The 12,734-nt window shown below is 53.0% G+C and overlaps 3 protein-coding genes across 3 annotated transcripts; all 3 read left to right on the forward strand.

The window, feature by feature from the left end:
• The first annotated feature begins 3,716 nt into the window (after positions 1–3,716).
• Positions 3,717–5,457, forward strand: LOC123161576 (peroxidase P7). The gene is made up of 3 exons (XM_044579381.1): positions 3,717–4,288; positions 4,393–4,584; positions 4,676–5,457. The coding sequence occupies exons 1-3, from the start codon at positions 4,067–4,069 to the stop codon at positions 5,225–5,227; spliced, it is 966 nt and encodes a 321-aa protein (XP_044435316.1). The 5' UTR covers positions 3,717–4,066; the 3' UTR covers positions 5,228–5,457.
• Positions 5,458–6,413: 956 nt separating this feature from the next.
• On the forward strand, positions 6,414–7,498 carry LOC123158112 (peroxidase 4-like). The gene is made up of 4 exons (XM_044576231.1): positions 6,414–6,446; positions 6,544–6,786; positions 6,879–7,070; positions 7,169–7,498. The coding sequence occupies exons 1-4, from the start codon at positions 6,414–6,416 to the stop codon at positions 7,496–7,498; spliced, it is 798 nt and encodes a 265-aa protein (XP_044432166.1).
• A 2,060-nt stretch (positions 7,499–9,558) lies between these two features.
• On the forward strand, positions 9,559–10,870 carry LOC123161190 (uncharacterized). Its single transcript, XM_044579038.1, has one exon. The coding sequence runs from the start codon at positions 9,640–9,642 to the stop codon at positions 10,564–10,566; it is 927 nt and encodes a 308-aa protein (XP_044434973.1). The 5' UTR covers positions 9,559–9,639; the 3' UTR covers positions 10,567–10,870.
• The last annotated feature ends 1,864 nt before the right edge of the window (positions 10,871–12,734 follow it).

Below are 12,734 nucleotides of genomic sequence, written 5' to 3' on the forward strand. Positions count from 1 at the left end.
CGGCAGCCATGGCACTAAGATGGGGGTGCGCTGACTGTCACGCGACAAGCTGTGAGTGGTGATGACCTCTGTAGAACTTGGTGTGGCAATGACATCTCCAGGTGTAGGACTTGGCGTCGCGGTGATCTCATGAGGCGAAGAGATGTGCCTGGCTATGATTTCTGCAGACGAAGAAGGAAGCGCAGGTGTTGCAGGTTCATTGTGATCTTCCTGGAGCTGACGGCTTGACGCGGCGGAGGTGGGGATCGAGGTGAAGTTGCCCAGCTAGCGGAGGGGCATTCCTTGGCACTCTGTAGCCACCCAGGGGTCAGAGACATGGGGATGATCTCGATGATGTCTTCAGAGGTGGTGCAACGGGATGGCGGTGGCGAGCGGACAAGCGCCTCGTCTGTCGCCGTGCTAGACCGCCCGACACCACTACATTGTGAGAGGTCCCTTCGATCATCACGGCGGCAGTCTCCACGCATGCCGTCCAGCTGGTCCCTGCGGCCCCTAGCCTAACCCATCCGGTCGCGGTCATCGTCACGTCGGTGCCGGCCGTTGTCATCGCGGCGCCACCTCCAACCTGTTGTGATGGCGGGCCTTAGCAGTAAACGGATGTGTAGCCCCAGGCGTTGAGGATGACGGCGGAGAGTTGGTGCAGCTCCAAGCCCGGTGTCCGATCTGATGACAATGGAGACAGGTAAATGGGTTCCTGCAGTACGCCTTGCAGTGTCCCTTGAGCAGGCAACGGTGGCAAGTACGATCTTTGTGCTTGACGAAATTCTTCTTCCCCGGGGTGGAAAAAGTAGGCGCGGACCTGCGGCTCGACTGTTGATGGTTGGAGCGGCCCTCCCTCCACCAGTAAGGCGGGCGTATGAGGCGCCACCCATCCTCTTCGATGTTGACAGCGGTAGAGCGCGGCCTCGGATTCACCGCAGCAGCAGACTTGAAGATTGAAGCTGACGGAGATTTGAGGCACAGCCGATGGGCACCTTGGACGGGGAGAGGAGGAGTGCCTTCCATCCGAGCATCAGTGGCAGCAAAACGAACCTTGAGGGACGGCCCCGCCACATCAGGGGCGGCCACGCAGGCCGCGAATGGCGGAGCGGCGACCCGGACACGCAGATTCGACGAGATCTCCGCCAGCTGCGGAAATAAAGATGCTACCAGGCTCGACCTTGCGAACAGCGGCAGGGGGAACCCCCGGGGGAACCGCGGCGACGATGAGGAGGCGCTGCTCCGCGGGAGGAGGGGTTGGTCGTTGGCTATGGTGGCCACGGGCACCGGGGCGGCGCGTCGCAGGAGCGCTAGTGTGGGGCGAGGCATGCCATCTGTATCCCTACCGGTGCAGGCCTATTTGGTTTGCAATCGGGGGTGGAGGTCGATGAATTCTTGACGGACATGAAGTCCAATGAGGAGCCGGAGCTGCAGGAGGTGGCCAACGACCATGAGGCATGTCCATCGGGCAATGCCGACATGAAGGTTGTCTACATCTCCGATGACAAGTAGTAGCATACTAGTTTTATCTACAATTTAGTAAACTTCAGTCGGCTGATAATCCGATTTGGGTCAGTCGATTTTTCTAGAAGAAAGAAGGCGCCGAAGGGAAGTAAGAAACAGCCGCAGTGGGGGCTCGCCGGAGAGGCTATCCCAGTATCTATCTTACGGTTTAGGGGTGGGGACGGTGGTGGACGGCGGTGGTGTAGATGGATGGCCCGGGGCGGCGGGAGACTGGCGGTGAGGGATGGTTTCGGGGAGGGCGAGGTGGCGAGGAGCGCCGGCGGCGGCTCAGGGCAGATTGAGTTCGAGGTTGAAGATGAAGTTCTGGGTGTTCGACCAAGGTCCAACGATGAAGATTGGAAGATGAAAATCGATTGATGCCTTAATTTTTTTTTCAATGGACTGATGTATAGCCTCGCCCTTTTATCTATGGGCGCTGATAGGCGCCGGTGCGCCGGCCGAAAGTTTCGGCCGGTCTAGCCCAGGCCGTTGGATGTGAGCCGCGCGGGTCGTTGGATCCAGGAAAAAAAAACGAATCGCCCCCGGCTTCTTCTTCCTCCCGCACGCACGCGTAAACGCAGGAAAAAAACGGATCTCCGCGGGTCAGCCTCCTCGTGCTCGCCCTTGGACGCCGCGTCGCAGCTCACCGGGGCCGCTCGCCGTCGCAGCTCGCCGTCGCAGCTCGCCGTCGCAGCTCGCCGGGGCTGCTCGCCGTCGCAGCTCACCTGGGGCGTTCGCCGTATGCAGCTCCGTCGGGCCGGGCGTGTCTCCCTCCCTCTGGTTGCAGCATCGCCGGGTGAGGGTTCCAGCATTGTCGCAGTCCGCCATCATAGCTCGCCGCGTGCCCGTCGCAGCACCGCGCGCCCATGCAGCTCCGTCGCCGCCGCTCACCATTGTTAGCTAGCCGTTCTCGGTTTGAAGCTTTTTTAGAAGCGCGTTGTAGCTTTCCTCCAAGCCGGTTGCAGCTTTTTGTCGCTGCGAGATGCCGACCCCCAACTACCTCATATCCAGTTGAAGCATTTTTCAAGCTGGTTGTAGCTTTCGTGGCTACCGGATGTAGCATTTTTCAGCACTGGTTGCAGCTCTGACGTACATCCGTTGAAGCCCCTGCTTCTTTTGATTCCAACAAAAAATGTTGTTGGTTCCAGCTCTCGATTTGCAGGTTGTAGCAAAAACAAAAGCTGGTTCCAGCTCTGGGTTTTGCCGGGACAAAAATCATTTGCTGGAAAAGCATTGCTGGTCGCTGCTTCCGCCGGTTGCCGTGGTAGCAAAAAACGATGCTAGTTGTAGCAAAATCCTGCTACGGTTGCAGCAAAACATCGTTGTCGTCGTCGCGAGGGTCCGAGCTCCGCCTGATGGATGTAGCAAAAAGCTTCGCCGGTGGTAGCAAAATTCAACTATGGTTGCAGCTTCCCCCTTGTTGTGCAGTGCCATTGAAGCTTTCTATGTCTATGGTTGAAGCTTTTTTGAATGGCCGTTGAAGCTTTTTTAGGTGATGGTTGCAACACTTCTATACGCGGGGGTGGATCCGGGCATGGCGGGCAGGCAGTTATGGTGGGCGGCGAGGGAGCGCCCTGGCCGCCGGCGATGGAGCTTGTGGTGGCCCAGTCGCTGCCCGGGAGGAGGAGGAGGGGAGGGGATGCGCGCCCTTGAAGGCTGTAGGTTAGGGATGGATCTGGCCATGACAGCAGGCAGCCATGGCGGCCGGCGAGGGAGCGCCTGGCCGCCGGCGAGGGAGCGCCTGGCCGCCGGTGAGGGAGTTCGTGGAGGCCCAGTCGCAGCTCGGGGGAGGGGAGGTGCGCGCACGTAGGCTGAAGGTAGGGGATGGAGGCATGTAAGAAAGGAGGCGGGGATCACGCGGGCGCGTTGCCAGCGTGGCGTGCGAACCGGCGGAACGGTTCGGCCGGTGTGCCGACGGAAAACGTTTCCCTTTATCTATTAGGTTGCATGTTTGAGTATAAGTTTGAGGTTGCATCCCGGACTCGTTCGCAGACGTATAGATGGACGGATTACCTTAGGTCTGGCTCTAATTAGGCTTACAGAAATTTCAGTGTCGAAGCAAAGACCAGCTATCAATCGAAGGCACCCACTCACCGACTCACGTACTACTCAGAGCAAAAGCCGCTGAAATCCAGAGCCAAGACGCTGCTTTTTGCCATGTTCCGAACCTTCGCACACCACGCAAAGACGGAAAGAAAGCGAGGGCAAAGCGATGATGCCCCCGGTCGCGCTCCGGCTTTGTTCCCCAAAGGAGAGGACCGACCCTACCCCGTAGCCGCTCGATCGCCGGTGTTGGACGCCAACCCGCACCATGGTGCGCCGCGCACAGACGCAGCCTCTCAAGGCCACCATGCATTCTCGTCAACCAGCCAATCACCCAGTGCGCCTCCGCTACGTGCGTTCAGATTACTAGCACAGTACTGAGACGATCACCACGACCAGCGGCCGAGCGCTATAAAGTACACTGTTCTCTAGCGTCTCTCTCTGCCACTTAGCCCGGCCGCATCCATTGCTGAAGCCGCTCTATGACTGTGTGTGCTCTGTTCTGTCGCAGTAGCTGACTGAGCTGAGAGGGCCGGCCGGGATGGGTTTCTTGTTCGCCGCCAGGGGCTGCGTTGTCGCTGCCGCTCTCCTCTGGCTCTGTGTGATCCTTCCATGCCACGCGAAGCTCTCCACCAGGTTCTACGCCAGGACGTGCCCGAACGTGGAGGCCATCGTGCGGTCGGTGATGGCGCCGGCCGTCGCCGCGGAGCCGCGGATGGGCGCCTCCATCATTCGGCTCTTCTTCCACGACTGCTTCGTCAACGTGAGTCGGTCGCATTTCTCCATTCTCCTCGGCTCTGCCTGGCAGGCTAGCTCCCTGAGATTGATTAAATTGACACGCGTGCGTATGCTTGTTTGTTCGCCCAGGGATGTGACGCGTCGATCCTCCTGGACGACACGCCGACCTTCACCGGCGAGAAGAACGCCGGCGCGAATGTCAACTCTGTGCGCGGGTACGAGGTGATCGACGCCATCAAGGCGCGCGTCGAGGCGGCCTGCAAGGCCACCGTGTCCTGCGCCGACATCGTCGCGTTGGCAGCCCGCGATGCCGTCAACCTGGTGAGTGCACGTCCCGGTCCGCCGGTGGTAATACCTTATACAGCTCGCAGTGTGTTTGCTAAGTGCTGACGCGAAGTAATCTGCACGGCAGCTCAGGGGCCCGACGTGGAACGTGCCGCTGGGCCGGAAGGACTCGCGCACGGCGACCCAGAGCGCCGCCAACGCGAACCTCCCGGGCCCCGGCTCCAGCGCCGCGTCCCTCGTCTCCGCGTTCGCGGCCAAGGGGCTCTCGGCGCGCGAGATGACGGCGCTGTCCGGCGCGCACACCGTGGGGCGGGCGCGCTGCCTCCTCTTCCGCGGGCGCATCTACGGGGAGACCAACATCAACGCCACCTTCGCGGCGGCGCGGCAGCGGACGTGCCCACAGGCCGGCGGGGACGGCAACCTCGCGCCGTTCGACGACCGGACGCCGGACACGTTCGACAACGCCTACTACACGAACCTGGTGGCGCGGCGCGGCCTGCTGCACTCGGACCAGGAGCTGTTCAACGGCGGGTCGCAGGACGCCCTGGTGAGGAAGTACAGCGGCAACGGCAAGATATTCGCCGGCGACTTCGCCAAGGCCATGGTCAAGATGGGTGGCCTCATGCCGGCCTCCGGGACGCCGACGGAGGTCAGGCTGAACTGCAGGAAGGTTAACTAAGGGTGGTTAAGGATTGCCTCACGAACTTAACATCACACGTATTTATGGGATTGTGACCGGCTGACGCGAACAGGAGAATTATCCTTGGCGGCCTGACTGATAATCAGGTTGTGTAGTTAGTTCTCAGCAGGATTGAATTGCGCAGCGCCTACACTTTTCTGACTGAAACAGAGGAGATTAGTATAGTACTCCATGTATTAAAATATAAGACATTTTATTGACACAGTCATAGTGTTAAAAAAGGTCTTACATATGATACAGAGGTAGTAGAAGACAGTACTACCGAAAATCATGTGAAATGATAGAAAGTGAAACCGCGTACCTAGAAGACAAAAATAAACGTTTTTCAGCAAAACTTACATCACACGAGTACATCTCCTGGCCCCGGGTGCTCGAACAATTTGCGTGCGTAGCTGCCCTGGCTATCACTTGTCGGTGAGCTCGCACTAGTGCCGTAGTGCACCACATTGCCTGCGAAGAGTGGTGCTTTCATCGTCGCCTTGCAATACGTCGGCCCGTGCCCTTTCTGTCGTCAACCTTTACTGATGACCAGCTCCAGCAAACAGCACTACGTACATTTCTTTAACTAGCTTTGCACATTTCCTTGGGCACGTATCTTCTTCAGGTAATTAGAACTGTAAAATCCGTTTTCCCCGTGAAACAGAAAGTACTGCAAAATGGTTTGGCTGTGTCAAAGCTCCCGCAGTTTTTACGTCAGTCCTGAATGAGCGGATGATTTGTTGCTATCCCAAAATGTCGACGAGTGAAGCACACTGCCAGTGCAGAACTTTCACTGGCACACATGTATTTACTACTGACAAGCGTACCGAACATCGGTCGTCAGGCAGGCATCGGTATTGTACTGAGAGTAGGTACGAAGCATAAAGTGTGATTACTGATTTACTGATTAGGATTATTACAAGAAATTCGAGCGTTGATTGGCTTGGGTGGGCAGACATGATCTGTTTGTCTCGGAAGACGAGCAGGGTGCACTATTCTTGGCGTCCAAGTTGCAGTTTACAAACATGATTTCACCAACACGCGCGAACCGAACCAAACCGAACCACAGCGCTCCACATCGATCTGATCTAGCGCTAACAGCACTACAGTCCAACCTTAATCCGCCCACCGCCACCTTCCGGCGTGCAGATTAGTCAACTAATCCAGCGCGAGTTCAGCGTCGGCCATGGCGCCATGCTGGATCCTGCATTGCCACTATGCAAGCACGGGCAAGCTAGCCGGAGAAACACGGACCGCTATACATACCCTCCTACGTGCTTCCCCTCTCATCAACCACCAGACTCACTAGTCACTAGCTTGTACCGTTCTTGAGGTCCAGCGCCATGGCCGCTGCAGTGAGGTGCTTTCTCATGGTTGCTGTCGGGTTGGCCCCGCTGTTAGCCGGCGCTGCAGGCGGCAAGCTGTCGACGAGGTTCTACGACAGCAAGTGCCCGAGCCTGCAGAGCGTTGTGCGGTCCGCGACGGCGCAGGCCGTGGCGGCCGAGCCACGGATGGGCGCGTCCATCCTCCGCTTGTTCTTCCACGACTGCTTCGTCAATGTGAGCTAGACACCGGTGCCATTTCCTCAGTTGCAATGTGGTGCTCCTAGTTGATTTGCTTTGCTCATCTCCAAGTGTACGTTCTTGCGCAGGGCTGCGACGCGTCGATCTTGCTCGACGACACTGCGAGCTTCACCGGCGAGAAGAACGCCGGGCCGAACGCCAACTCGGTGCGCGGGTACGACGTCATCGACGCCATCAAGGCCCAAGTCGAGGCGTCCTGCAGCGGTGTCGTCTCCTGCGCCGACATCGTCGCCCTGGCTGCACGGGACAGCGTCAACCTGGTATGTAATTAACAAATCACTATTCATCCACCATTGCCGCGTCAAGCAAAGTTTTTCTATGAGTAGCATTTTGAACTTATTTGATGTCCACAATGCAGCTCGGGGGCCCGACGTGGACGGTGCAGCTCGGCCGCCGCGACGCACTGAACGCAAGCCAGAGCGCGGCGAACTCCAACCTCCCGGGGCCGGGTTCCAGCCTTGCCACCCTCATCACCATGTTCGGCAACAAGGGGCTGTCGCCACGGGACATGACGGCGCTGTCCGGCGCGCACACCATCGGGCACGCCCGGTGCACCACATTCCACGACCGCATCTACAACGATGCCAACATCAATGCCTCGTTCGCGGCGCTCCGGCAGCAGACGTGCCCGCAGTCATCCGGGCAACATCTACAACGATGCCAACATCAATGCAAGAAGGTCAACTAATGTCAACTGGACGACGAATCTTTGCTGAGGGCCGGCCGCGATCAATATCCAGTCCAGTCGAACCGGAGAGGCTGTGTTAGGATTATTAAACGGTGTAAAAGGGTTGTCAAGTGTTTACTGATATTGCTATGTCAACATGGAGCTAATTGTTCAAACATACTCCCTCGTTTACTATTATAAGATGTTTTAACATATACTCCCCTCCACCTGAAAATACTTGTCGGAGAAATTGATGTATCTAGATATATTTTAGTTCTCATTCATTTTTATCCATTTCTATGACAAGTATTTCCGAGGAGGGAGTATTTTTTTCCAAATCAAATGTATGTAGACATGTTTGATAGTTATGGAGAAAATTTTCTTTAGCAAACGTGGTAAATCCTGGCGAAAAAAAATGAGCATGGCAAAGATTTGCCATTCTTGCTCAATGAGGAGTTGCCATGTGAGCTGAAGGAAATTGTCATGCTCGCGACGATATAATTTGCCATCTCGTGTGTCAGATTTGCCATGCTTAAAAAATCTAACACCAGGGTGTCAGATTTGCCATGCTTAAATAATCCGACGCCAGATTTGTTGCTAAATCTTAAATGTAAGCATGCTGAGCAATATACCATACTTGATATACATATATGTATAAATGTTAGTTTTTTGCCTCTAAAAAATGTTAGTTTCATTGATTTCAAAAGATGCAAGTAAGTTGCAATTATTTAACTTTTGCTAAAAAATTGAGTAACTAATCTTTTCCGATCCACTTATAATATACTTATACAAAAGAAATTGTTGACAAAAACAGACGAACAAAGTTAGAAAAGAATAATAGAAACAAACGAAGGAACATAAGCTAAAACATAAAAATAAAATAGAATAGAAAACAGAAAGGAACTGAAAAGGGGGGAAAGCAAGAGAGAGCAAAAAAAAAAGACAATTTGGTGCTAAACTAAATTATGCTAACGGTATGGGTGCTACCACAACAAATGTAATTTGGTGAAAATTCTGGAAGTTATCATGCCCTGCTAAGATAATTTCTTGTTGTTAGGAGAACCCTTCATGTTTCTCAAACTTGGTGCGCTTGCAAGATATGAAGCGCCTTTTATTTAAGTGCAATTTTGCAAAGAAAGTGTGGTCATCCTTGGACATCGAAGAGGTCATGGCTAATCCCTATGAGATTGATTGAGCAGAAGAATCAGTCCTGGATTTCCTCCTCCAATGCTTAAACCACTGGATTTGCGGTTGGAGTGGCGTAAAATCACTAGGAGAAAAACCCCATGGAGAAAACTGGGGATGGCCGAAGCCCTCGATTATGTTAAATTAAATGTTGACGCTGGTTTCAACATCGACATGCTTCAGGCTACAGCTGGAGCTGTAATGAGAAACTCAAAGGGACATTTTATTGTCGCTGGTAATTGAAAGATTGATTGGAGTGCAGACGCTCTAATGGCTGAAGCATATGCTCTTCGGTTTGGATTGTCGCTTGCACAAGCAACGGGTTGCAACAGAATTGTGGTGAGTCCGGACAACATCGAGGACTAACACACTCAATGTTGGAGCAGTTTCTTCAGGGAGTGTTGCTGCCATCTTTGATAAGCGCTATCATATAGCACATCAATTTCCAGTTACTAAGTTTTAACCCTGTATTGGAGGGGGAAAAATCTTGTTGCCCATGACCAGCAAAGTTAGCAAAATACGTGTTGGTTGTAATAGTTGGTGGAGGATGCTTCGCCTTCTCTAATATCTCTTCTGATAGATAATGTAACTCTTATTATCTGTTGTTCGTTATACTGTCATGATTGAAGATGAATAGGTCAACAGTCTCCCGAAAAAATAATTAATGAGGAGCTGATTAAGTTCAAAAACAAAGAAAGGCAACCCTAAAAAACAAAAACAAAGAAAGGCTAGAAAACCGGATCAAACAAAAAACCAGAACAGCACCAAAGCCCAGAACAGAAAAAGAGAGAGAGAGAAACAGGAAAATTGGATATCTATGCTGTGCATTGGGCCAACAAAAATGGAATCTGCCGGTACATAGGGCCTCCCGTTTATCGGCCCAAAACAATCGACCAGTCCAGCAGCCCCCGTCACTCTCTCTTGGTCTCTTTCTTCTACACGTCTCCTCTCCATCCCCACGTCCACCCACCCCACCAATGGATTCTCTCCCGCCGCCGCCGTCGCTGCCGCCGTTTGGCTCGTTGCCCTCTCTCCCTTGGCCTGACCTCGTCGCCGGTGCGGCCGGTGCCACCCTACGCCTCGTCTCCGCCCACTCACGCCACTTCCTCGCCCTCTCCTGCCTCCTCCTGCCGCTCTCCCTCCTCCTCCTCTCCCTCCCCACGCCCTTCCCCGGCGCCTCTCCTTCCGTCTCCCTCCGATCCCCGCAAGATTCTTGGAGTAACCCCCTCTTGCTTCTCGCTCTCGTGACGGCGCTTCTTTACCTCGCCGCCTTCGCCGCCGCCGCCGCCAGCGCGCACGCCGGATTCTTCGGCCGCCCCGTCAAGCTCCTCGCCTCGCTTATCTCCGTGCCTGCTTCCGTTCTCCGCCTCCTCCTCACAGCCCTCCCGGCCTCCCCTCTTCTGCTTATCCCCCTCCTCCCACTGCCCGCTGAAATTAGCACAGGTATTGCTCTTCTCGGCGTCTCCCTCTTAGCCCCCTTCTGGTCCCTCGCCGGCGCCGCAGCCATCGTGGAGTCCACTGCTGGGCCCTCCGCGCTCCGCCAGAGCTGCCGGTTGCTCTCCGGGGCACGCCTGGCAGCGCTCTCCGCGTTCTTGGTCTTAGCCGCAGGCATTGGGGTAGTACTCTGGGGTTTCAGTGGGGTGGCCATGGAGACATATGATGCTGCCACCGGTTGGGCTGGCATGGCGCCGGCTGTGGTCAAGGCCATGGTTGGAACGGCGATGTTGGCTGCAATGATGCTGTATGGAATGGTGATCAACGTGGTATTGTATATGCACTGCCGTGCGCTGCATGGGGAGCTCACTGGAGAGATCTACAATGAATTTGCAAGCTCATATGTCTACCTGCCGTTCGATGAGGGCAAGGATCGTCATATTGTATCGGTGGTCACACTTTGGCCTTGATTGTCTATCGCGCCATCTGGATAATGGTGAGTTTATACATCCCAATAACAGTTTTGACCACATAGTGATGCCCATGTGTTCATCGCTGCTCCTCTCTGCATTAGTGTGTTCCTCTGTGCAATTGTTAAGATGAAATGGTGTCTTGTTAGCCTCAGATGCTGTGCCCTTAACAGAAAAGTGTCTTTTATATGTAGGGTGTTGTATCAATGTTACTGAATAGCAAACCAGTAATTATATGGATGGTTTACCTCAGAACAACATAGTGGTGTATCAGGGATGACTGAAAAGTCCATTCCAGTTAAAAGATTCCTGGTTGGAATTGCTTCAGTGTTTAGAATGTACTCCCTCCGTAAACTAATATAAGAGTGTTTAGATCACTAAAGTAGTGATCTAAATGCTCTTATGTTAGTTTAAAGAGGGAGTATTTTGCTTGAATGGTGCAATGAGGTGTTTGTAACACTGCTGGGGAAAATAAATTCTTGATAGTTTCTGAATTCAGACATACCAAAAGCACATTTGTTTGATTAATTTACCATGCACGTGAAGCAGAAGTTGTACAATTCCAGATGCTATTGAATGCAAATGTAATCCGCGAAACAACATCATGCATTATCCTCAGTGCAATTTGCTTCATCCAGAGACATGCCTGGTGTTGCTATCCTTAGCATTAGGAAAGAAGTAAAGCAGTTGCATTGTACTCCATCCATTCCTAAATATAAGTCTTCTTAGAGATTCCAATAAGGGACTACATATGGAGCAAACTGAGTGAATCTACACTCTAAAATATGTCTATATACATCCGTATGTAGTTTGTATTGAAATATCTAAAAAAGACTTATATTTAGAAACAAAGCATATAATAACCTTCATTAGTAGCTTCTTTCAGATTTCTGAGATTTAGCAGCTGCAAAAATCGTGTTGTTAGTGGTTCGCAACAAGCACTTCTGTGGGTTTTCCAACAAAATAACACCAATCATAGTTTCAGCAGACACACCTGTGTAGCACCGACAAGCATACCGAACACCACAGCTGATTAGGTATTGGCAGCACCGAAATGTGTACTACAATATTGCGAGTAGGTAAACGGAGGATAATTGTCACTGGAACTGGAAGATGATTAAGCATTGGTATAGGCTGGATTTGTAGATCTGCCGGTCAGTTTTGTCTCTGATGCTGAGCAGAGTTGGACAGAGTGGATCCATCGTGCTCACTTGTGCCTAACTCAGCTCAATGCAATTTATCATGGTATAGAATGTTTCTGTGTGCTACATCTCCGGTGCTGGCTAGCTCCATCTCAGGTGCTGGCTAGATCGATCGACTTCATTGACTGATAGACCTTTTATCCAGATTCAAATAGCGTACATGTGTTCTAGAATTTTTTTTCCTAATGTATATACATTAGTGGATGTTATGTACATTTGAAAAATTATATGCTAATCTAGTTTAAATTTGAGTTTGAAATAACTATTTGTGCTTTGAGTTTTTGAGAAGTTACAAATTTCGGGGAAGTGCTAGGTGCAAAAAACTTTAACTCGTCAAAATTGGAGTTAAGTTTTAGGGGCACGTTTGGAAAGCCATGGGATAAGGGAAGGGTTGGGGCATCTCCGACGCCGACCCTCAAACCGCCCGCATACGTTCGGACCGCCGAAGTCATCCAACGTGGGCATGTATCGGTCCGGACGTGTTGTCTTCCGCAAATTGAAGATAAAGTGGGAGGGAGTTTTGCGGGAGTTTGGCGACAGACACGTAGGACTCCGACACCCCTGGCCCACCCGATCCCCCCTCCCGATCCCATTTCCTTCCACTCCGTCCCTTTTCCCCCTTGCTTTGCATCTGCACTGTCCACCTCTGCCGCCGTTGATGTATGTCTCTGGCTGCCACAGAGGCATTGCCGGACGTCCGCAACCAGCACCGATGCGCCCGCTCGCCTCTACGACGGCACTGTCCACCCTGGAGCCGTTTGAACCCAGGTACACTCCCTCCCCTGTAGACAACCTCCATGGTGGACACCACGCTCGGCAGGTGTTCAGTCAAATGTCATTGAGCTTATTTTCGAACCCTATGTTGTTTTCTTTAGAGTACGAAGGATGGCGAGCTACTCGACAATGGAGTTTGAGTTGTTGTGCGATGCGTGGCTGGTCGTATCCGTGGATTTCGTAGGCAGGAGC

Source organism: Triticum aestivum, chromosome 7B (genome assembly GCF_018294505.1).
Source record: "Triticum aestivum cultivar Chinese Spring chromosome 7B, IWGSC CS RefSeq v2.1, whole genome shotgun sequence".
In the NCBI taxonomy this organism is placed as follows: Eukaryota; Viridiplantae; Streptophyta; class Magnoliopsida; order Poales; family Poaceae; genus Triticum; species Triticum aestivum.